Source organism: Nelumbo lutea, chromosome 4 (assembly GCF_056320005.1).
Source record: "Nelumbo lutea isolate HS-2025 chromosome 4, American lotus-T2T, whole genome shotgun sequence".
Lineage (NCBI taxonomy): Eukaryota > Viridiplantae > Streptophyta > Magnoliopsida > Proteales > Nelumbonaceae > Nelumbo > Nelumbo lutea.
In genome coordinates this window covers 33,546,991-33,569,158 of record NC_142687.1, presented here as the reverse complement: position 1 = coordinate 33,569,158, position 22,168 = coordinate 33,546,991, and the positions used below count along the sequence as shown (strand labels likewise).

Genomic DNA, 22,168 nt, shown 5'->3' with positions numbered 1-22,168 from the left:
AACTTTGTCCATTCTAATATTAACTTTCTGTGGATAAAAATGTAATTTTATTACTTACCTGGAAAACCTGAGAATTAAAAGAACATGGGTAAGTGAATTTACCTAGGTAAATGTTTCCTAGGTGCACTTACCCGGGTAAGTTGCAAAGTTCTAAACGAACAAGGCCTTAAAGAAAGAATGTATTACGTACAAGTATCAAGACCAAACCCAGAAAAGCCAGATAAACCGCCTATCCCATAATCACATGCACCAAGTTATTCACAATAAAGCCCAAAACAATTGATCCTTAGTGACCCCTTGTTTAGCTAACGCAACTGCCAAATCGTTTGCAGATGATTGGATCCTATGAAAACTAACACTCATCTTTCTTGCTAAATGCCTTGTCTCTCTCAGCTCATCCCTAATTTCCTTTACCTTCTTACCTACTTTATGTACTTTATCAACTTCTACTACCTCTTCTTCCTCTGAATTCTCCATGCCTACTAGCCCATCTCCATCACTATTCACCCCCACATCTGCCTTTTCATTGGATGGAAATGTTCTATACTCTTTTCTTCAAATCATTTCTTGGTGATGAATTCTGCAAATCTTGTACTACTTCATCTATTGGTATGTACCTTTTCAAAATCCAACTCTTCCTCCACTTCAGGTTCCAATTTATCCACATAGAATGGCGGAAGACCAAATAAATATTCTATCTATTAGTGTCTCGTTAATTGCAATCAAGAGATGAGTTTATATAATTTAACACAGATGACATGATACAGAAAGCAAATTCAACCACAAATAGACAGGTATTAAGCTGGTCATAGACGCCACCAGCATTACGAAGCATAAAACTAAAATTCAATGGATTCTCCTAGTGCCCTCAGGGATAGTGGCAGTTTTTAGGGATCCCTCAGGAGATATTAATGGCCTTTTCAGGCCCAAATGGTGATTGAGACTACCAAGGCGGAGGCATGAGAGAAATGTTTACAGATCTTGGCAGTTTTAGTATTTCCGATTTTGGAGGTAGGAGGTTTCAAGGTGGTTAATGGCTGCTCCAGAAGTGGAAGTGAAGGCCCTTGAAGATTTAGACACCTGCGAGAAAGGTCATATCTCGGGTATCTAATTTAAGTTGTGCATATCTCGTTCAGGTGGATCTGGAGGGGTTCTTTTGTAACAGTATTGTATTGATCTGGTAGATCTGAAGGTTTACAAACTAAATAGCTGAAAGCCTTGCCAGGCATGGCAAGTTTGTATTTGAACTTCTCTTCCCAGATAGTTATTGTTAGATTTTTTTTTTTTTTTTTTGAAACTGTAAGGTAAAGTATTTCATTAAAATAAAAAACCAACAACAATGAAGACCCTGTACAACAATGAGAGATGAACAGAGGATATACAATTCAGCCCATTACAGCCAAGATCCCCAAAAAAATACTATCCACTCCTTACAAAAATAAAATCAAAATAAAAAAAAAAAGAGCTAGAATGTCTGTTTTCAAACAAAGAGTGAATTGCCAACCATGAGTGAACCATCCCCAGTATTTTGCTTATTTGTAAAAGCTGTCGTGGTCTTTCCCCTGTGGAAGACTTTGAATCTAGCACTTTTGGGTGTTCTAGATGATTGAACTCTTGTATTCCTCAGATTAGTTTATTCAATAAAGCCTCTTTGATCTTGTTAATGATGAGAAAATTATATCAAACAGAATATGAAACTGTAGAGATAATGGGCCAAATGGGCCTTAGTTTCTTTGTTTTTCTTTAAGTTATTGTTATGACTTGTGTTAATGGGTAGTGGGCCTTAGTTATGGACCTGTTTTCTTGTTTTTTATTCCTGTCTTTAGTGATGGACGCCCTATTAAGGGCACTCTAATTGTCCTTATTTTTTACAACAAAAGAATAAAAAAGATCATTGGGGGCTGAAGAGAGGTTTGAGAACAACTCTCTCTTCTTCTTCCTTTTCTTCCATCTTCCTCCATCACTTCTCTCTCTTCAACCTCCTTCTTTTCTCCTATTTCTTTTCTTTTAATTCAGATTATTGCATATGGAACTGTAGAGATAATGGGCCAAATGGGCCTTAGTTTCTTTGTTTTTCTTTAAGTTATTGTTATGACTTGTGCTAATGGGTAGTGGGCCTTAGTTATGGACCTGTTTTCTTGTTTTTTATTCCTGTCTTTAGTGATGGACGCCCTATTAAGGGCACTCTAATTGTCCTTATTTTTTACAACAAAAGAATAAAAAAGATCATTGGGGGCTGAAGAGAGGTTTGAGAACAACTCTCTCTTCTTCTTCCTTTTCTTCCATCTTCCCCCATCACTTCTCTCTCTTCAACCTCCTTCTTTTCTCCTGTTTCTTTTCTTTTAATTCAGATTATTGCAGGTGTGATTTACAACTGGAACATCAAAAGGTAGTTTATATGGAAATTAAAAGGAGCCTGTGTTTGGTGGTAAAATCATGCACATACCTCACTTTTGCATTTCAGTTTGTAAATAGGTTCCCTAAAGGATGAAACAAAGCTGTTGTTGATTCTAATCTGAAAAATGAACCCCAAAAATAGCAGATCATCAATTGGAGCAAAGAATCCCCAAAATAGCAGGTCATCAAAACACCAACCTGGGCATGATGTAGATCTGGCTCTATGTGCTTTCTGAATAATGGGAAGATGCTGTCAATAAGGTAATCCAAGGAACAAGAATCCCCAATGTCATATCGTACTTTAGAAAGAAGGCTAAAGTGAACACCACCAACCTGATCACCAGGCATTTCAAAAGGAAAATTTTATGCTAGACAAAACAAGCATACAATCAAACGAAAATGGCATCAAGGAACCAAAAATTTACCACTGCAACTCGAATATCTAGTAAAGAGCGTAGTTTTGAGTGTAGAGCATAAGTTCCATCAATGATTACCTGTAGGAAGTTCACAAATTTAGAAACAAAAGTGCCACAATATGATGCCTAAAGTGCTATAATGGAATAGTTAATGTGATAGCCTTCTACCAAAAAACAGAGCACGCTACAATACGATGCTTCTAACTTTAAATGTATGGACTGGCCTTTTCTTACCAATATACTAGCCTTTTTTTTAGCATGTTAATAAATGACTAGAGTAAAATCCCAGTCTCAACAGGCTTGCCAACACAAAATCAACAGAGAAAACTACAACGGTATGTGATCCTGTCTTCTTTCTCCAACCACCCATTCAGGTATTCATATCTTGTTCCTTCATAATGACTATATGTAACAATCCCCCCCACCCTTTATTTGGTGAACAGTGGTCAGTGGTTCCACTATCCGAGCTGATATATTGGAGCTTTCTAGCTCTAAATTCCTTGGACCTCCATCTAAAGGAGGAAAGTTGGTGTGCCAATACATTTGTTATTAAAGGAACTCAAGAATTTTCAACAAGAAGTAAATATAATCAAAGACTTGATCACTGTAAGAATGGTGGTATTGACAAAGGAGGAATTTAATGGGTTTCACATGGAGTCTACAATTAGAGGATGGTAGACAGTAACTGCATCCCTCATAGGAGCCCCTCAGGTAGAGCAATATTGAACTTTGATGGGTGTTCCTTGGCAATCCTAGCCCACCAGGAGTGGGAGACACCTTTAGAGGAGAGAAGGGAAGGTGGTTAAATTTCCACAATAGCCCACCAGGTCCATTTAAGTTGGAAATTTCCACAATAGCAGAAATCATAGCCTTTGTAAAATGGATTTCTCTTTTCCTTAATTCCTTAACTTTTTTTGGTAAACTAATTCCTGAACAATCTGGTTATATAAGGTGGTTGTCAGGTTGTGATTGGGTGGATACATTCTAATTCAGACAGAACTAGGAATCTCCATCATCTTATAAGAATTGCTAGAGCATTGGAATCAAAAATTAAACTGCCTGTTTAGGTTGATTCTTAGATCAGCCAATGACACAGTTTCCTGGCTACAGAAGGGGTGGGGAGGGATGACCTTTTCTCCTTTTTTTCTGTGTGTATGTGGTGGTGGTGGTGGTGGTGGGAGGGACTTTAGGTGCTTCAGGATCACACATCTTGTAATGGGGCTCTGGAACTAAGCCGTATTTGTCAATGATGTTTTAGTGTGGCGAGCCCAGATGGATGCCATGTGTGCAGAGTTTTTGCTTGCAGGAGATCCAGGCTCTTTAGTGTTTCAATCCCATAAGCATGTCCTTAGTCCCCCTCATTCAGTTCTGGAACAAAAGAGGTCTCTTAGCTTTTTTTCCCATTAATAAAACTACTTGGTCACTATTGCTGATTAATTGAAAAAACAAAATTGCAAACCCCAATACAAAGAGCTCCTCTTGACAACATCCTAGCAAGATTCTTGGCAAGTCAATAAACATCAGATTCTATGTGAAAGAGGTGCACACTCTAGATGACAAGGCTCAGACATGCCTAATATGATGGCTCAAGCTCATTTTTCTTTGTTTTAATAAATGGTAAGAAATTTGTATTGCTATAAAGAGAGAGAAAATCCCTCAAATTATGTACGCAGAAGACTATTGATATGTACAAACTATACACCTAATATGCATGCACATGGTCATACATATCCAAAAAAAAAAAATTGACAAAACACTTGAAATTACTGGAATATGATGTTGTACCACTGATTTCTGAACTGATCTAACTTACATCTCTAAAAGTTTCAACACCTCCACCCACTTCATGAGATGCCATTTTAATTTTACCAGTAAGAGCCTCCATGGGGGCTGATCTGGCTTCAAAAACCCAGCTGTTTCATTCCTTTCAGATAGACTAGCAAACAGCTAAAGACTGTTTTCCAATGAATCCTTCCTCTGATGAAAAAGCCCTTTACTTTATAGGAGGGTATTAGACAACAGAGTTAAGGAGGAAGGACCCACTATCTTCCAAAATGCAATAGGAAATGGGCCCAGAGCTGACCAGTAGCTCTGCAATGAATGAACAGGTGACTAACTGACTCATCCTGCTCACAAAACTGACTACAGATATTTCCAATAACATCCCTCTATGCACGAGTTGAACCATGGTGACACTGTCCCTAGAAGGAAAAGCATGTCATCGTGAGAGCCTCGAGGAGATAATAGCATCATGAGCAAATTGCAGCACTGCAATGGCTCTGCAATGAATATTGGGATTCCCAGTCCATTGTTACCATTCCATACTTGCTGCTATGGTTTTCCTTCAAAGGTGATCCTTTTCCAAGCCATATTCTTCAACTGCCTTAAGGACATTCCTCCCCTCATATTGGGTTCAAACACCTTCCATCCTACCAAGTGATATTTCCTCTCCCCTTCATTTGGTCCTTCCTAAAGGAAGTTTCTCTGTGTTTTCTCCAAGGGTCAGTCAGCAAATTTGAGAGGAAGCTCCGAATAGGTATGAGTTTGCCTCCTTTTGAGAGATAATTCCTTTTCCATCCCGCTAATTTGCACCTGAACCTTTGAATTATGGGGTCCCAAATAGTTGTATATCTAATTGGCACTCAACTGCAAGCCTAGAAAGGTTTAGGGAAGAGAGCCTACTCAAAACCCAAAGAGTATTTCCAAGCTCACCAGTATGAGGAACATCAGCAACTTGAATTAATTCACTTTTTTTGGGTTGATCTTCAAGTCGAATGTTGCCTCAATGTAAATGAGGCATAGAAGGAAAAGCATGTCATCGTGAGAGCCTCTTGAGGAGATAATAGCATCATGAGCAAATTGCAGCACTGCAATGGGTGGTTCATCACCTCCCACCTTAAAACCTTCAATATAACCTCCCTCAAAAACATAGTTGATCAAGCAACTAAGAGACCCCACTACCAAAATGATGAGAAAGGGTGACAATGAGTCATCCTGTCCCAAGCCTTTCTTCCCACAAAAACAGCTTTCAAAAAACCCATTAATTGTCATAGAGAACATGGGAGTAGAAAAATACCTGGACATCCATTTTCTCCATAGGCACCCTAAATCCCACCCTTCTTAAAACATAATTAATGAAGCTCCATGGACATATCATATGCTTTTTCAAGATCCAGTTTGCAAATTATTCCAAGAATGCCTTGCCTAATTCTTGAGTTTACATACTTACTTGTAATGAGAGGGCCATCGAGTATTTATCTTCCACCCACAAATGCCCCTTGGGATGGGAAGATGACATGCCTCAAGACACACCTCAACCATACTCCATTTTGCTTTTTCATTTTAACATTTTTGTCAAACTATTATCTAACGCAGCTTAATAAAATATAAGCCTTTTACTTAACAAAAAACAAAAAACAAAATGTTAATAATGGAATGTTCCACAGTTCCAACCAAGATTTAGCATATCTTTGTGTTTATTGGATTTTAATTGGCATTGACTAGAGTTCAATGATATTAAGAAAAACTGACTGCAAAAAATATAAATAACTAAAATTTTCCAAATGGGGTAAGAAATGTGAAAGAACATACTTAACCAATTTTAAATGCTTTACAAAAATTTGCATTGTGTGTGCATGTGCAGAAGATGGACAAAATCTTGGCCATTGATGTGTGCAATATATGGTTCTTGCCTTTCAGGCAATTGTGCATTTACATCCTTTGCATCTCCAATGTTTTTATGGCACTATTTTGCCAAAAATAGGTGTATTATGTATCAACGGTACTATATTGAGTTCTTGTTTTTCCAAATCTTTAGCACATGTCTCCTAATATTTCCATCAGTCTTCACTCGCATGTCCCTTATAGTATTTTTTTATCAGAGTGGAAATATAATTAATGGCAGAACTAGTAAGCCAACGTCTGGAGGTTTCTAGGTTCTGCTCTTTGGCCTTTAATTCCATAGTGGAGCATAAGTAGTCACTAGAAGACTTTAAGCTTTCAATAATTCAATCCCACATTGCTACAGGGGGCTGGTCATTTATGTTTCATAGTATCAAAGCAGAAGTGGAATACATTTCCATTTCCACTTCCTAACATCAAACAGAGCTCTGAAGAAAAAAATTCCAATTTTCTTCTATATGACTCCAAAATATGTACCAATATCACTTATGATGGAAACAATAGTCCAGAAGCAAATATAAAAAGCCTTGATTTAGAGTAAAACTTTGGATATATGAATACTTACCACCCCACAAGAAGAACTCTTCACTGTTTTTGAACCAATACGACTTTTCTCTTGAAAATCAAACACTGGCATCAACATATCTTTACCTTTCATCAAATCCTATTTGACATAAGACTGTGTTAGTCATTCTGAGCACCAAGAAACAGCTTCTAAGAGTTCAGGACAAAATAATTGGCCATGTTTTATTGATTGAGAGATTATTCAAGACTCAAGTTTGTTCATCTCATGCAGGACCTGATTGTTAGGGGTGAAAATGGATCAGATCATGATCCCATCCGATCCGAAGTCCGATCCTATTTTGTCAAATTTGGATATCCCCATCTCAGATCTTCAGATCGGATAATAGGATCCCATCAGAAATCGGATCCCCCCCCCACTCTGACCCGAGAAGATCCGATCTGATATATATGTTATTTATTTATATAAATATATATTGTTAGAATCAACAGTACAAGGGTAGTTTGGTCATTTGTCTATTTAATTAAGGTTGAGTTGTCTATTTTGTCTGGTTTTAAGTTGTGTGTCCCATACTAAATGAGGGACAGATTTGTCTTTTGCAATCTAATACAAAGAGTATTAATATAAGGTGGGTCGGCTGAGAGGGATTGACTTTTCCTCTTCTTAGACCGATCCCTTTCTTCTTCTCCCCTCTTCTTTCTCTTCTTCTTCTTTCCTTCTTACTTATTTCAGACCTAGGACTGAACTAGTGTTAATCGAATCATTCACATGGTATCATAGCGCTAAAAAATCAGTCTAGAACTCGGTTTTTTTTCTTCTTTCCTTTCTCCCGGGATCGCCACATCAGAATTTCTTTTTGAAATAACTCCCAAACTAATTGGAGGATTGATAAAGGGGCCAAAAAAGGAGTGGTCATTTTTTTTTCCTTCTTGGAGGTAACTATTGCTTCCGGTTTCTGTGGTGGTGGTTTGCTAGAAACCCTCTAATCAATGACTCAAAGAGGGCTGGTTGTGGGCAGGTGTGAATAGAACTCTCTAATCGGCTGATAGTGTAGTATGTTCTCTCTCTTTTGGATTGATTTCATCCATGTGGCAATGTTGATTGATAGGCATGCATATGGACTGTTTTTTCTCTCTGTTTATGTCTGAATATGTGTGGTAGCAGTACGGTTTTCTGGTGCTGAACCTATGACAGCAACAGTGTCGTAACAATAGTGTTTTATTGTGTGGTGTGTGGTGTAGTGCTGAATAGTGAAGGGTGACTTTTGTCTCTTGTAGTTGGACATTTTTTTTTGGTGTGGTGATTTTGTTATAATGGCAACAGCTGGAAAGGGTAGTGATAATAAAACTGGTGTTATGATTTCCCCCGATTACTTGAGTATTCAAATGACCTCTATTAAATTAAATAGTGAGAATCATGTACCATGGGCTAAATCAGTGGAAGTGTTCTTGAGAACCAAGAAGATGGTGAAACATGTGTGGGAGGAGAAACCATCTTCTAACTCTCCACCATGATCTTCCTATTGCATTGCGGAAAGGTAAACGTAGTTGTACATCTCATCCTATTTCCCATTATGTTTCCATTGCTCACATTTCTGCACTGTGCACACAATCACACGCGGGAGCTTATCCCTCTCCTTCCTGATAAGCATGTTGTTGGATGTAAGTGGGTTATACATGGTAAAACATCTTCCAGATGGCAGTATGGAATGGTTGAAAGCCAAGTTAGTGGCCAAAGACTATTCTTAGTTTTATGGTGTTAACTACACGGAGACATTTTCTCCTGTGGCTAAGATTAGTTCAGTTCGGGTGTTGAATTCTTTAGCAGCAATGTATGAATGGCCCATCTTTCAACTTGACATCAAAAATGCCTTCTTACATGGTGATCTTGTTGAGGAGGTATATATGGAGCAACCACCAGGATTTGTTGCTCAAGGGAAGGATGGTAAAGTTTGAAGACTTAAGAAGGCGATTTATGGGTTGAAACAATCTTCACGTGCGTAGTTTAGTAGATTCAATGAAATAGTGAGGGACTTTGGCATGAAACAGTGACAGGTAGACCATTCTGAATTCAGTTATGAATCAGAAACTAGGAAGATTTTGTTAGTGGTGTATGTGGATGATATTGTCATAACTGGTGGGAATATAAGTTGCAAGGTCAAGACATGGTATTAACTTGTGCCAAAGAAAGTATATCTTTGATTTACTTGAAGAAACAGGGTTGTTGGGTGTCAAACCAGCTGAAACACCCATGGAACCAAATGTCAAGTTGAGTATTGATGTAGGTGAAGAGTTTGATGATCCTGAAAGGTACAGGAGGTTGGTGGGTAATTTGAACTATCTAACTATTACTAGGCCAGATATATCATTTGCTGTAAATATGGTGAGTTAGTTTATGCAACATCCTCGAGTTCCACATTCAGAGACAGTTCTATGAATTGTTAAGATACTTGAGGGGTATACAAATGCTAATTGGGTTGGATATGTGTCTGACAGGAGATCCACTACAGAGTATTGTACCTTCCTAGGTGGCAATCTGGTAACTTCAAAGAGCAAGAAACAAACTGTGATGGCAAGAAGCAGTATTGAAGTTGAATATAGGGTCATGGCTCATACTACATCTGAACTAGTGTGGCTGAAAAATCTTTTGCAAGAGATAAGGTTCTCAGTTGACAAACCCATGAGGTTGTACTGTGATAACTAAGCTACAGTCCACATTTCTTCTAATCTAGTCTTTCACGAGAGAACAAAGCATAATGAAGTTGATTGCCACTTTATAAGAGAAAAGGTGATCAGTGGAGTGATAAATACAACACATGTGAGTTCAGGAAACTAGTCAACAGATTTATTCACAAAAGGGTTGAGTCGAGGAAGAGTGGATTACATATGTAACAAGCTGGGACTATATGATATATACTCTCCAACTTAAACGGGAGTGTTAGAATTGACAGTACAAGGGTAGTTTGGTCATTTGATTATTTAATTAAAGTTGAGTTGTCTATTTTGTTTGGGTTTAAGTTGTATATCCCATACTTAATGAGGGACAAATTTGTCTTTTGTAATCTAATACAAAGAGTATAAATATAAGGTGGGTCAAGAGGGAATTGACTTTTCCTCTTCTTAGACCAAACCCTTTCTTCTCCCCTCTTCTTTCTCTTCTTCGTTTTCTTTCCTTCTTACTTATCTCAGACCTAGGACTGGACTAGTGTTAATTGAATCATTCACATACACAACACATATATATGCTATGTATTCATTTAAAAATATATTATTTATATTGCATTTTTGTAAATTTGTTATATTATTTATTTTTTATTAAAAAAATGCATATATGACAAAAATAGTTGAAAAGATACTTGTATTTTTTGTTTTTCTTTATTTAAATTGTTACATTTTATTTGTCTTTTAATAATTATTATTTTAAAATAAATAAATAAATCAGATCAAATCATATCCGAATATCCAACTTCATCATCGGATTCAAATTCAAATCCATGTTTGTAAGATCCAATCAGATCTTCGGATCGGATTCGGATATACCCTGCTTCAAATCCGATCCAATCCGTTTGCATCCCTACTGATTGTTACCACCTTATAACTCAATCCAGACTTGGAAAACCCAGCCAGAAACCAAAAGGTAAACAACTGGATCCTGAAAGTTTCAGGCAACTTTCTGAAGTATCAACCCTATCTGAAAACATTCAGCAAAGTGTAACTCAAAATTGAGATGAAGTCTCAAAGACAGTTGAAACTGAAATGATGGGGCTGACTGATCTCTAAATGATTCATCCAACTGAGTGAAAATAAAATGAAAACCCATATTAAGCTTGCATTGTTATACCATCCTTTTTTCAAGGAACAGAAGCAAACCTCAAGATTTTGAATTAAAGTACTGAAATCTATCAAATCAAGATCATTCCCATCATCAACTCCATCGCGATAGTTCTCCATTGATATGACAGTACAACCAAGTACAGATGCTACCTTCTCTGCTAAGCTTCAGAGATAGATAAACATACAAGTATTGATCAGAAAAAACTACATTGGTGAAAACAATAAAATTTTTAAAAGAACATAAAACTCACAATAATCATTTCCCATTAGCAACAACGACAATAACTATACCTTGTTTTACCAGAACCACTTGGACCACCAATGCCGACCGTGACAAGGCCCTCCTTTTTTTCTCGGAGTTCTTGAACAGCTTTAACTAGTAAATAATACCCATGATCAAAGGACTGCAAAATCCAACCCAATCATAATTAAGTTTCTTAACAATGCCACAAGAAAACCCAAACGCAAAAGTTCTAAAACACAAACAAATAGGAAAGTAATGTATAATAAACAAGCACAAGACATGCATAAAAACAATGTATTGCCCAAGTTTAAAACAACATGGTCTCTTGAGTTTGGATAATTTTCAATCGCTTTTAAATGTCAATTGTTTTACCTTTCTTTCTCTTGCTTTTTTTTCCCTCTACCAAGTGTTTTTTACGACCCAACTAAAAGCAGAAGCAATTAAATGGACAAAAAATAAATAAAGCTTCTATTAGTTAGAGGAGATCAATAAGACAGAATGCAAAATAAAAATCTAAAAAAAAAAAAAAAGCATCCCCATTTCATCGCTATCGGTTCTCGTTCATTGACCATAACTAACTAATCAAATATCCGTCATAGAATCATAAAAGAAACTGCAAATTAAAGTGCAATAGAATATACAACCATACAATTTAATCGAAATACAACAAATTTCAGGTCCAAATAATGCCATTGGGAATTGTTTGATCAGACCGAAGCATACCATATCTGTGCCCAAAAATAATAAAGGAAATTACCACATGGAGAGGAAGAGACTGTAGGATGGAAGAATAAGAGGAAGATGAGGCAGCGAGCTGTTGGAAGTAATCTCGGCCTCCTTCCTGAAACACTCGCTGAACAACTTTGTCATCCATGGCCCCTCCTCCAGGCTCCAAAAAATTAGTACCGGAAGAAAAGCCCAATCATGAAGGAGCGAGATAACGAACACTCAGATTAACAGAATTTAGAGAATCCACGGATGGGTTCAGTTGATTTGTGGCGTTTACTCTGCTTTTTATGTTGTTTCCGTCGGAAGAGAAACCCCGGCAACAGATGCTCCGTTAACTAGTTTTTTCTTTTCTTTTCTCTCTTTCTTACCGGTAAAGCTTTTGGGATCCCTGTTCAACGACGGGGATCCGATGTTGCGACGTTAGCGTCTTGGGATCCGTATTCCTTCTTTCCTTGTTTTGTTTTATGGATTTCGCGACTTCCGTCAATCCGATGTTCTGGCCTCTGTGTGTGTTTTTTAAAAAGCTTTGCTTTTTTCTTTATTTTCCATTTTCCAGTAATGACAGAATAAATTCATTCCGGTCCAACCTCAGAGCAATGACGTGCGAGCCGAAGATAATATATAAAACTTTCCTTGAAAAACAAGGAAGAAGGAATAATAAATTTGAGCCTCTTGTGAATGACAGAGCATGAATTTGCCACGTGGACAGATTTATTCATCCATGTGTTGCCTCCGATGACATCAAAACTCTATGCCCCAAGTTCTGTTTGAGTTTCGTGTGGTGAATGGATATCCAGATTTTTTATTAAACTATTGTGCATCATTTCACAAACAATGTTTTCAACCCACGGTTGAATCTGCTGATGAGACGAGTTGACATCCTACCCATTCAGGTTTTTAGTTCCATTCATTAACCGTGAAGAATTTACTTGTAGAATAGTGTTGACTTGATAAACAACCTAGACAAATCAATTGAACTGTTTTTTTTTTTCCACAAAAAAAGAGAAGCTCCACTCATATTACTTCATTGCAGATATTGTACTGTCGCAGACTGATTAGGATTGTAGTTTGACCATTTGTCCTTTACAAGCAGAATAAGCCGGTGCATGAGCAGTTCTGTTTAGACTTCTATTTATATGAACAAAAAGTGTCTTAGCAAAAAGTGATATAAGCTTTCTGAGCTTTGGCCAATGGAGCTGCTCGATCCATCCAGAGGGTATTTCTATGGTACTCAAAAAACGTACTAACTTCTCGGAGTCATTAAGGTAGAAGCTGTTTCAAGACCCGCTATTAAAGCTTTTATCTCTGAATCGTAGCTTGAAACCGCCCAGCATGGCCTTCCTTCAGCAATGGTTTCACCTGTTACTCGTTTGAAGATAAAACTTCTTCCTGCAGTTCCTATTAAAGGGACAAAAGATCCATCAACCTGTAACACATTTTGCGTGAGATTCAAGCTAGAGGGAGTAGCAATACATGTACTGTTGTTTTGTGTGGAGGTGTCAACTTGATAGCTTCGCAAGATGTTCAGCAGTTCAAGGGGGCTCATTAGAACATTCTTAAGGGTTTCTAGCATATAAGGGCAACTTTTGGGGTTTAATATCAATAAAAGTAATATATTTAAAAAATTTTCAAAAATAGGTTAACCTTTTAAAGATAATATCAATGAAGGGAAAAACACTGTTCATCTTCTTCTTCTTGTCGTTTGTTCACCGTCCGCCACCGCTGCTGCCCATCGTCGCCTCTGCTCACCTTCACCTCTGCCTCCAGCAACGTTGCTAGAGGTGGCCGGAGGCAAAGGTGGCGGCGACGCTGGTGGTCATTCCTCTGCCCGCTGTTGCCGCCACCTTCGTCTCCACCCATCTCCAGCAACGTTGCCAGAGGTGGAGGCGGAGGTGGCAACGTTGGACAGAGAAACCACCAACGCCGCCTCCGGCCCCCTCCGGCAACATTGTCGGAGGCAATGGCAGGCGGCAGTGGCGAGCAGCGGCGGATGGCGGCTCTGGTGAACAAATGGCAAGAAGAATATGATGAATAGTATTTTTTCCCTTTATTGATATTATTTTTAAAAAGTTAACCTATTTTTGATTTTTTTTTAATATACTACTTTTATTGATATTAAACCCCAAAAGTTGCCCTTATATGCTATTACCCCTATTCTTAAACACTAGGTTGTTTTGAGCCTTCCAAATCGGTGATAGAATTATGCTGACTATACAGAAGACAGTGGATACCATAGAGGGAGTTGAAAATCTTTTTATCGCCCTTAAATAACTCAAAATGATTTCATGGGGTGGTTTCTCTTTGATTTTGTTTGGATTGAGGGCCGAGAGATTTTGAAGCCATACTACTCGCGCATAAGGACATGTGAAGAAGAGGTGTTTAAATGTTTCTTTGGTTTGCTTACAGAAGGAGCAAGTTAGTTCTTCTAGTTGCAACCACGAAGAGCACTTGTCTTTGGTTAACAACCCTTCCTATAAGAACTTCCACATGAAGATTTTCACTCTTGGAAGGAGATTTTGTTTCCATAGAAACTTCCAATCAAAGAAAGCGGAGGACGCTGAAGCCAAGGATGTTGTTAGATTTTTGTACATGGAGCTCACAGAAAAGGTTCCCTTTGAGGTTTTCAACCATATTGGGGTATCGAACTCCAAGTAGATATTTGGATTTATTTCCTTGACATGTGGAAAGTGACTGCCCTCCAATCTATCTTCAAGAGATTGTTGGTTCCATGAGCCATCACTATTTAGTAGTTCCGCTATTCTAAGATCTATATGGTGTAAGGAGCCGTTACTGATTGGCATTGGGGTTCTTCTTGTTAAAGTAGGAACCCAAGGATCAATGAAGACCTCTATCTTTGCTCCATCCTTGATCAGCTAAAGCATGTTTCCTTCAGTTCTAGAATAAATTTCAGAACTTGGTTCCACCAGAAGGAGCTGTTTTGCTTAGTTCTAGCTCTAAGTAGGCTTGTATTTGGAAAGTATTTGCCCTTGATAGCCTGGCTCCAAAGAGAATTTGGAGATTGTAACAACCTCCATACCTGTTTACTAAAGAGTGCTTTATTCATCTTGGTGAGAGGAGATTTTTCTATCATTTGTACCAATCTTTAACCCCAAGTATTTTGAGCCAACAATTAGGTTTTTTGACTTGTAGGACTACAGAGATGAATTTCTGGTAGTGTCTTGCCACATTATTGCTAAACATGATGGATGATTTTCCATGATTTATATTCTGATCAGATAGAAACTCGAAAGTTTTGAGGGTGTCCGCCAGAGTTTTAACTTGTGATAATTATGCTTGGCAGAAGAGAACCACATCATCTACAAATAGCAGATGTGTAATTCCAGGCCCATTTCTGCTCAGTTTTATGCCTTTGAGTTCTCCATTCATGTTTGCTTGGTCCATAAGCTTGTTGAGAACTTCCATGCCAGTGATGAAGAGATATGGTGACAATGGATCTCCTTGCCATATTCCTCTGTGCAGAGATAAATGTTCAAAGGCTCCCCCTCCAATTTTGATAGAGTAGGTGGGGGTGGAGATGCATTGATGTATGAGATTACACCATTTTGTTGGGAAATTCATTTTTCTCAAAACTGCTTTCAAAAACTGCCAACCCATTATGTCAAAAGCCTTTGACATGTCGTGCTTGATTGCTACGTAACTTTTTTCTTTTTTTTCTTTTTGTCTTCAAGAGATGGGTGAATTCCTTCATTAAGAGTATGTTATCTGTTATTTGCCTATTTTTTAGGAAACCCGCTTGAGTTGGTGATATGAGGTCCTGCAGTAACAGTTACATCCTGTTTACCATTCACTTAGAGATGATCTTGTAGATGGCATTACATAAATTGATTGGTCTGTAATGAGCCACATTTGATGGAGCATTGATTTTTGGTATGAAGACTAGATTTGTGTTGTTTAATTCTTTGGGTAGTTGCTCTGATAGAAAGAAATCCTTGATCAAGGGTGTAGTTGCTACACTGTGCTATAAATTTCCTCCATTGGTGGCTCTTGTAATAGGGATTCTATCTTATGTGGTTTCAGGCTTGGGAGTGACAGATGACTTAAGGAGTTGGAATCAAAATTTTTTGGTATGTCCCCTGTTTGTAGTACAAATTGCAGAAGAAGTTTAGAGATGCCCTTTTTCTCGTGCACCCATGTCCCATTTGATTTTTGTATCCATAGGTTTGTATTCTTTAAGTATTTATGTTTTGTTGATTAATGGAAGAATTTGGTGTTTTTATCTCCATCTCTGAGCCATAGCTCTCTAGATTTTAGTCTCCACAATTGTTATTCTTTTTGGAGCCAATAGTGATACTGGTTCTTCAAAGAATTTAGCTCATCCATGTGTTCAGCAGAGTTGTATGACATTTGAAAAATTGATATTTTGATAACTATCTTTTGTAGATGATCTATGATGTTTCCAAAACTCTCTTTGTTCCATTGTTTCAGTTTTTTTTTTTTTTTTTTTTTTTGCATTCTTTGTGTTTTTGTGTCACCCTGTAACCCTAGCTTTCTTGGAGTGGCTGGGACCAAGCTTCCTCAATGACAGATGAGCACTCTGGATATAAAGGTTGATTGGATATGAGAAGTGTTTAGCTTGATTGGAGCATGGTTTGAGGAAATGATTGGGAGATGGAAGATAATAGCATTTGGGAACAATCTTACCCAGTCTACGGATGCTAGGGCTCTATCCATTCTTTCTATAACCTTATCGTGTCTCATTTGACCATTTGTACATGTATAAGGAGGACCAGAGAAGTCCAAGTCCACTAGTTGGTGAGTTGAGATTAGTTCTTATAGGGATTTGGATAGTTTTGGAGGAGCACTTCTGAAATTTTTTTTATCACGAAGTTGGTAAATATCATTTAGATCACTTAGAAGGAGTCAAGGGTGCTGCATTTGATCCATTAATGATGATATTTGTTTCCAAAGGAGATTCCTATGGCTTTTCTGAGGATGGCCATAGAACAATAGAAGATTCCATGGGTGGCCTGGTGGAACATTCTTTACTACGAGATGGATCAAGTGTCTACTAACTGATATAACATTGATTTGTAGACTGTTTGACCAGCCACATAGGAAGCCTCCATATTGACCTTGAGCCTCGGAAATCACTGAGTTTTGTAAGTATAGGCTATTGATTAAATCCTCACTTTTTTGTTTAGTCATTCTGGTCCCACTTAGAAAAATTAGGTCGGGTCTCTCAGTGGCATTCAAGCTCTGGAGATGTCTGACCTTTTTGGAGCCATTTGCTCCTCTTATGTTCCATGCCAGAAAGATCATGATAAATAATAATTCATTAAAGAAATAACCTGTCTTAAATTGGAAGCTAAAGGCGAGAAAGGGAAGTACCTGAAGGAGATATGGTGTGTTGTTCTGAACAAGTGAGAGGTTGTTATAGTGAGAATTTAAAGCCATCAGATCAGTCATGTATTGGACCAATGCAAGATTATCCAGGATTGTGGATTGATGTTGATAAGAAGTTGCTGATGGAATTCTTGGGCTCTCAAAGAGCTTTGGAACTGGTCCATTGTGGGATTGTTGAGCTCTTTTCCATCCATCAGGAATCCTGAGTGGAGCTGTGATTTTCGCCCTTTATCTATTATCATTAGCTGTTTTGAGTTAGAATCTGCAAAGTATTTAAAAGGAGGTCCATGCTTTCTCTTTTTCGTTGCCATATTGTAGACCCCGAGTCAGCCAGATTTTGTGAGATAGTAAGAGACGTGGCAACCTCTCGAAACGTGCCAAAAAGAAGCTTCACTAGTTGGCATTGCTAGTGTTCCTTCAGCTGGGGTTTGACATTGTTCTGCAAGTGGCACATGTGGCTTGGATGAGCTTGCATGGCCAGCACCTATCTGAGCTAACGTTTCAATTGCTAGTGCATGCAACAAGTCCATCTAGCCTTGGGTGTTCAGGCCGAGTTGAGGGTGTGACTCGAACCGAGTGTTCAACTCAGCTTTGTTGTGTTGTTGGTGACCTTCGCCAGAGGTGTTGAGGTATCTGCGCTTATGGGGACATCGGTCTTCATCTTCAATATCTTCATTGGATCCATGGTCTCCATGTCTGGTGTTGCAAGGTTTCGGAGCATGCAATTGCGAAGAGAAGGTCAGAATCTTTAGGGGAGCATCTTGCCCATGCTCCGCTCGTAACCAACCACTTGGATGGTTTATTGTGCGGTTTTCCAGAAAGACAGACTTTGTAGTTGTTCATTGTTGGATCTCTTCTTTTGCAATTGTATCAGACATGCCCTACTAACCACAGTTTGCACATACCCTTGGTAACTGCTCGTAGCAATATTGAAGCCAGATAGGTTTCCTAGAGAAGCTTGTGTGAAGGGGCTCCTGTAAATTGATGATGATTTTTTTTGGACATAAATGCCAAGAAGCAAATTCTTGTGTCTTCTACCATGTTTCGTGGGATCATGCGAATCTGCAACCAAACTCGTTTGGTCCATACTTTCTCTACTGCCTTGGTAGCAGAGTTCGACCATTCTTCCAATAAAATCCAGGTTGACTTATAGAACCACGGACCTCCTTCCAAGGCTGCTTTTTTGTCTGCATGTTCAAAAATGAATTCAATGTTGTTGTTGTCAATAAATTTAACTGAAACTGTAGTGAGGATATTCCATAGTTCTTTAATGTACGCTGCTAGATCTTCTTCACTGACTTGCTGTCGAGGGAATATTCTCCCTTTCAAGGTTAAATTGGTGAGGTTTACTGCTTCTTCCACTGGGCTAAAAGAAGGAATTTGGTGCTCTGTTGCTAGAGTTATAGCTTTAGACAATTTACTAGTGAGGCCTGTCTTCTCAAGCATCAATTCATCATAAGAGATTACCTCTTTACCCTTGTAGGTGTGGCTTTTGGTAGGCTCCTTCCGTGCATGCAAGGTGTCCTCATGTTGTAGAACATCTTTCCCTTTTGGAACACCACCCTTCCTTTCTTTTTCCATTTTGACGCGGGAATCACAATGTGATACAGTGATTCACAGTGGAAATACTGTGATTCTCACTGAAAAGATAATGCAGGGAGATAATAACCAACCACAACTTCTTAGATGTGAAATCTGGCCCAACACATGACGATCTAATGGCTACCCTTTCAATATAACATGTTTTATCTGGGAAAATGGGTAGGAGAAAGGAAAACCAGTGTCAGATGTAAAGGTTATGGGTGCAAGAGGGTTGCGGCGAGAGAGTTATAGATGTGAGGTCGATAAAGACTGTTCAAACTTTGTTCCTTCACTTAAAGTTAGAATAATTTTATTATTTTCCATCACACATCATTTGCTTTACACCTCAATTGAATTGTTGAACCACTTCACCCATTTTTTTTAACCAATAGGCTAAATTTCATTGATATCATGCTTAGATTACAAATTTACAATAATGAAAAAACAGCAAACAATAACATGCAAGTAATTTACTAGATTAAACAAAAAAGGCAGAGTCAACAATTAGATAAGAAGTAGACTTGTTCATGGGCGGGTCTAGGCTGGGCTTTGCCTCTTTATAAACAAAAAAATACTAGGCCCGAGCCTAAGCCCGGTCCTTTGTAAAGCCCAATTTCGATAGGTATTTTATAACATATTAATTATATATTATTAATAATATATGATATATTATATATTGCTTTATACATTTAATATATATTACTTTTTTGCTATTAATTTATTATTGATGAAGGAAGATTTGTCTTGACCTCATAACCACTCAACATGTGGAAAGGCAATGGCTCGGCACAACAGTACACCTAAGGCGCGAACTCCAAAAAGAGGAACATGCGGTCCGAACTCCCCACAAGGAGCACGAGCTCTCCTTGGACCCCGAGCCTTACAAAAGGCAACAACCCGAACTGGCTCTCCCCATGCCAGTTCGGGCCACATCTCTATCCAAACTCAAGACTTCACCTCGCACACCACTCCAGCACTTCGCCTCCGGGATGTCAAACTAGACAACCGCACTATACCTAACACCGAAGGAGTCCGTATCTCGAGGCGGCGCACCTGACGCTTGATAGCCGCATTCCAACGGCTACCTGCCACCGCCATCTCCAATCACAGAGACAGCTCCGACAAAGAGAACAGTGGTGGTTCTGCCCCAGTAGAGGTGAGGACACCCAAACTGGCAGAAGCACAGGTAATCATACCCGACCTAACAGAAGCTTAGGAGTGAGTGCGCGAAGTGGTTATAAAAGGCTTTTTACCCCCAAGAACGAGGTACTCACTTTCTTCCTCGTTTCAAGCGCACCTTTTGCTCCAGCCAGAGGCAAGATCATTGACAGCTAGGACCGGCCGGATTGTGCACCATCAATTGGCGCCGTCTATGGGAAAACGCTTCTAAAAGCCTCCCTCTAAAACTCTCATAACCTCTTTTTTTTTCCATAAAACCCCAACACTCATGCCTTCTTCCAATAATGTCGGACATGACACGGAGATGAACACCGCCGAGGAACAACTTAAAGTCCCCGTGGTGTGCATCGGACAGTTCACCATCCCCCTTCCAGTGGATGGGATCCCCAGCCTGAACGCGCCACGAACGGTGGTGCCCATAAACCTTCCCGCCGTAAGCATCCCCCTTCCTCTCCCTATCGAGACAACCTTTACTGAACCAACTGCTATCCCCCTGGCACCTAGCCAAAGCCAGTTTGACGACATGATGTAGTGCATGCGGGCAATGCAGGCCCAAATGCAGTAGTTCCAGCAACATCAGCTCCAGCAGCACCAAGTACTGCACCACCTCTCTCAATATCACTATCAGTAGCAGTTCCCCCAATTGCCCATGAACCAACCGCAGCTTCCACCCCGGCCCCCTGCTCCAAAGGTGGTTAAGGCTTCCCCTCAGGGTGGATGCCACCACCGAGGAGAAGCCTCCCAACTTCAGAACCCCCTAACAGCCAGGCCTCATCCCCAGGCCAAAGGGAAAGAAAAATCACCCCCGCGTGGCAGCTCGTAGGCGGGTCGGGAACCTCGCCCACAAATTTAGCACCTCGGCGCTCCAAGCCTGAGCTCCCGCTCACAGAGAACCAATTCAACGTCCTAGCAGCGGACTACCAACATTCTGGGCCCATTGAGCTTGGCAACACAGAGGCCAGCAGCGCCAGTACCAGGCTCACTCATCAATGAAGGCGCCGACGAAGTCGTCGAACTGCCACCCGTGTCCTGCCCGAGCTCAAAGGTAAAGAAGAGACAAGTTTGGACGAGGTAAAAGATTCCCCTATTCTCTCAGTTCCTTCCCCCCTCTCATCAGAACTCCTTGTAGTCCCCATGCCCAGAGACTTCAAACTCCCCCCTTTAGACAAGTATGATGGGTCCTTCGACCCCAACGACCACGTCGATGCCTTCCAATCCCAAATTCACCTGGTAAGGGCCAGTGAGTCCTGCATGTACATGGCCTTCACCATCACCTTCAGGGGGTGGCCCGCACCTAGTACAGGAACCTGGCCCCCGGGTCAATAAGAAGCTGGACCCAGTTCATGCAGATCTTCACCGCACACATCGTTACCAGCAAGCGGTGCCCCAGAACCGAGGAAAGCATCTTCGGAGTAGTCCAGAGGGAAGGAGAGTCCATTGGGGGCTACATCAAGCGATTCAACGACGCGTGCTTACAGATACCGTGACTGGACCCCGCGGTACAGCTCGCAGCGGCCAAGAGAGGAGTAACACACAAGGAGTTCAAATGGCACATGGTAGCCAGCCAGCCCACGACCGTGGCCGAGTTCCTCAAGCTCACGGATAAGTTCATGAGAACAGAGGAAGAGATCAACCAAAGGATCAAAGGTGGGGTCGAGAAAAGGAAAAGAGAAGGCGAGCCCTCCAACAGAAGAAAAAACTCAGCCCGAGAAGCGAAGCCAAGCCAGCCGTCCTGAGCTCCCTTAGTAGCTCGGACGAACTACACACCCTTAAACACGAGGCGTACTGAGATCTTAATGATGATCAAAGACGCCTCATACGTAAAATGGCCACATCGCTAAAAGGGAACCCAAATGAGAGAAATAAAAATTTGTAGTGTAGTTTTCATAGAGATCACGGTCATAGTACCGAACAGTGTAATAATCTCCGGGACGAGATAGAGGGACTCATCCGTCGTGGGTACTTGAGAAATTTTGTACAGCATAATAATATAAGACAAGTCAGCAAGGGGAGCACGGAAGAGATGCCCCTGAATCCAGCAACAGGCCAACCGAACCATCGCAAATATAGCCTTCGGAAGAGAGGCCAGTTCGGGGAACCATCCACGTAATAGTGAGAGGTTTGGTGGTAGTAGGTTGTACTTCGGCAATGGCTCGGACGTCAGTTCGCGAAGCGCCCGAGAAGAATAGAACCCTCCAAAGAGGCCGAAGGCGGAAGAACC

General features: G+C 39.9%; 1 protein-coding gene across 8 annotated transcripts in view; it reads right to left on the bottom strand.

Moving 5' to 3' along the window:
• Positions 1-12,413, bottom strand: part of LOC148855084 (P-loop containing nucleoside triphosphate hydrolases superfamily protein) — a 50,807-nt gene extending 38,394 nt beyond the window's left edge. For 3 of the 8 annotated variants that reach the window (XM_088986413.1, XM_088986414.1, XM_088986417.1), the window contains exons 1-7: positions 11,852-12,413; positions 11,142-11,254; positions 10,887-11,013; positions 7,060-7,158; positions 2,823-2,891; positions 2,596-2,730; positions 2,447-2,515 (exon numbers count right to left, since the gene is read on the bottom strand). In XM_088986413.1, the coding sequence (XP_088842539.1) occupies positions 2,447-2,515; positions 2,596-2,730; positions 2,823-2,891; positions 7,060-7,158; positions 10,887-11,013; positions 11,142-11,254; positions 11,852-11,968 (729 nt within the window). In that variant the 5' untranslated portion in view covers positions 11,969-12,413. Of the gene's footprint in view, positions 1-2,446; positions 2,516-2,595; positions 2,731-2,822; positions 2,892-7,059; positions 7,159-10,886; positions 11,014-11,141; positions 11,255-11,851 lie in introns of those variants that run through there. The other 5 variants (XM_088986415.1, XM_088986416.1, XM_088986419.1 and 2 more) reach the window with 4 other exon arrangements.
• Between the last annotated feature and the right edge of the window lie 9,755 nt (positions 12,414-22,168).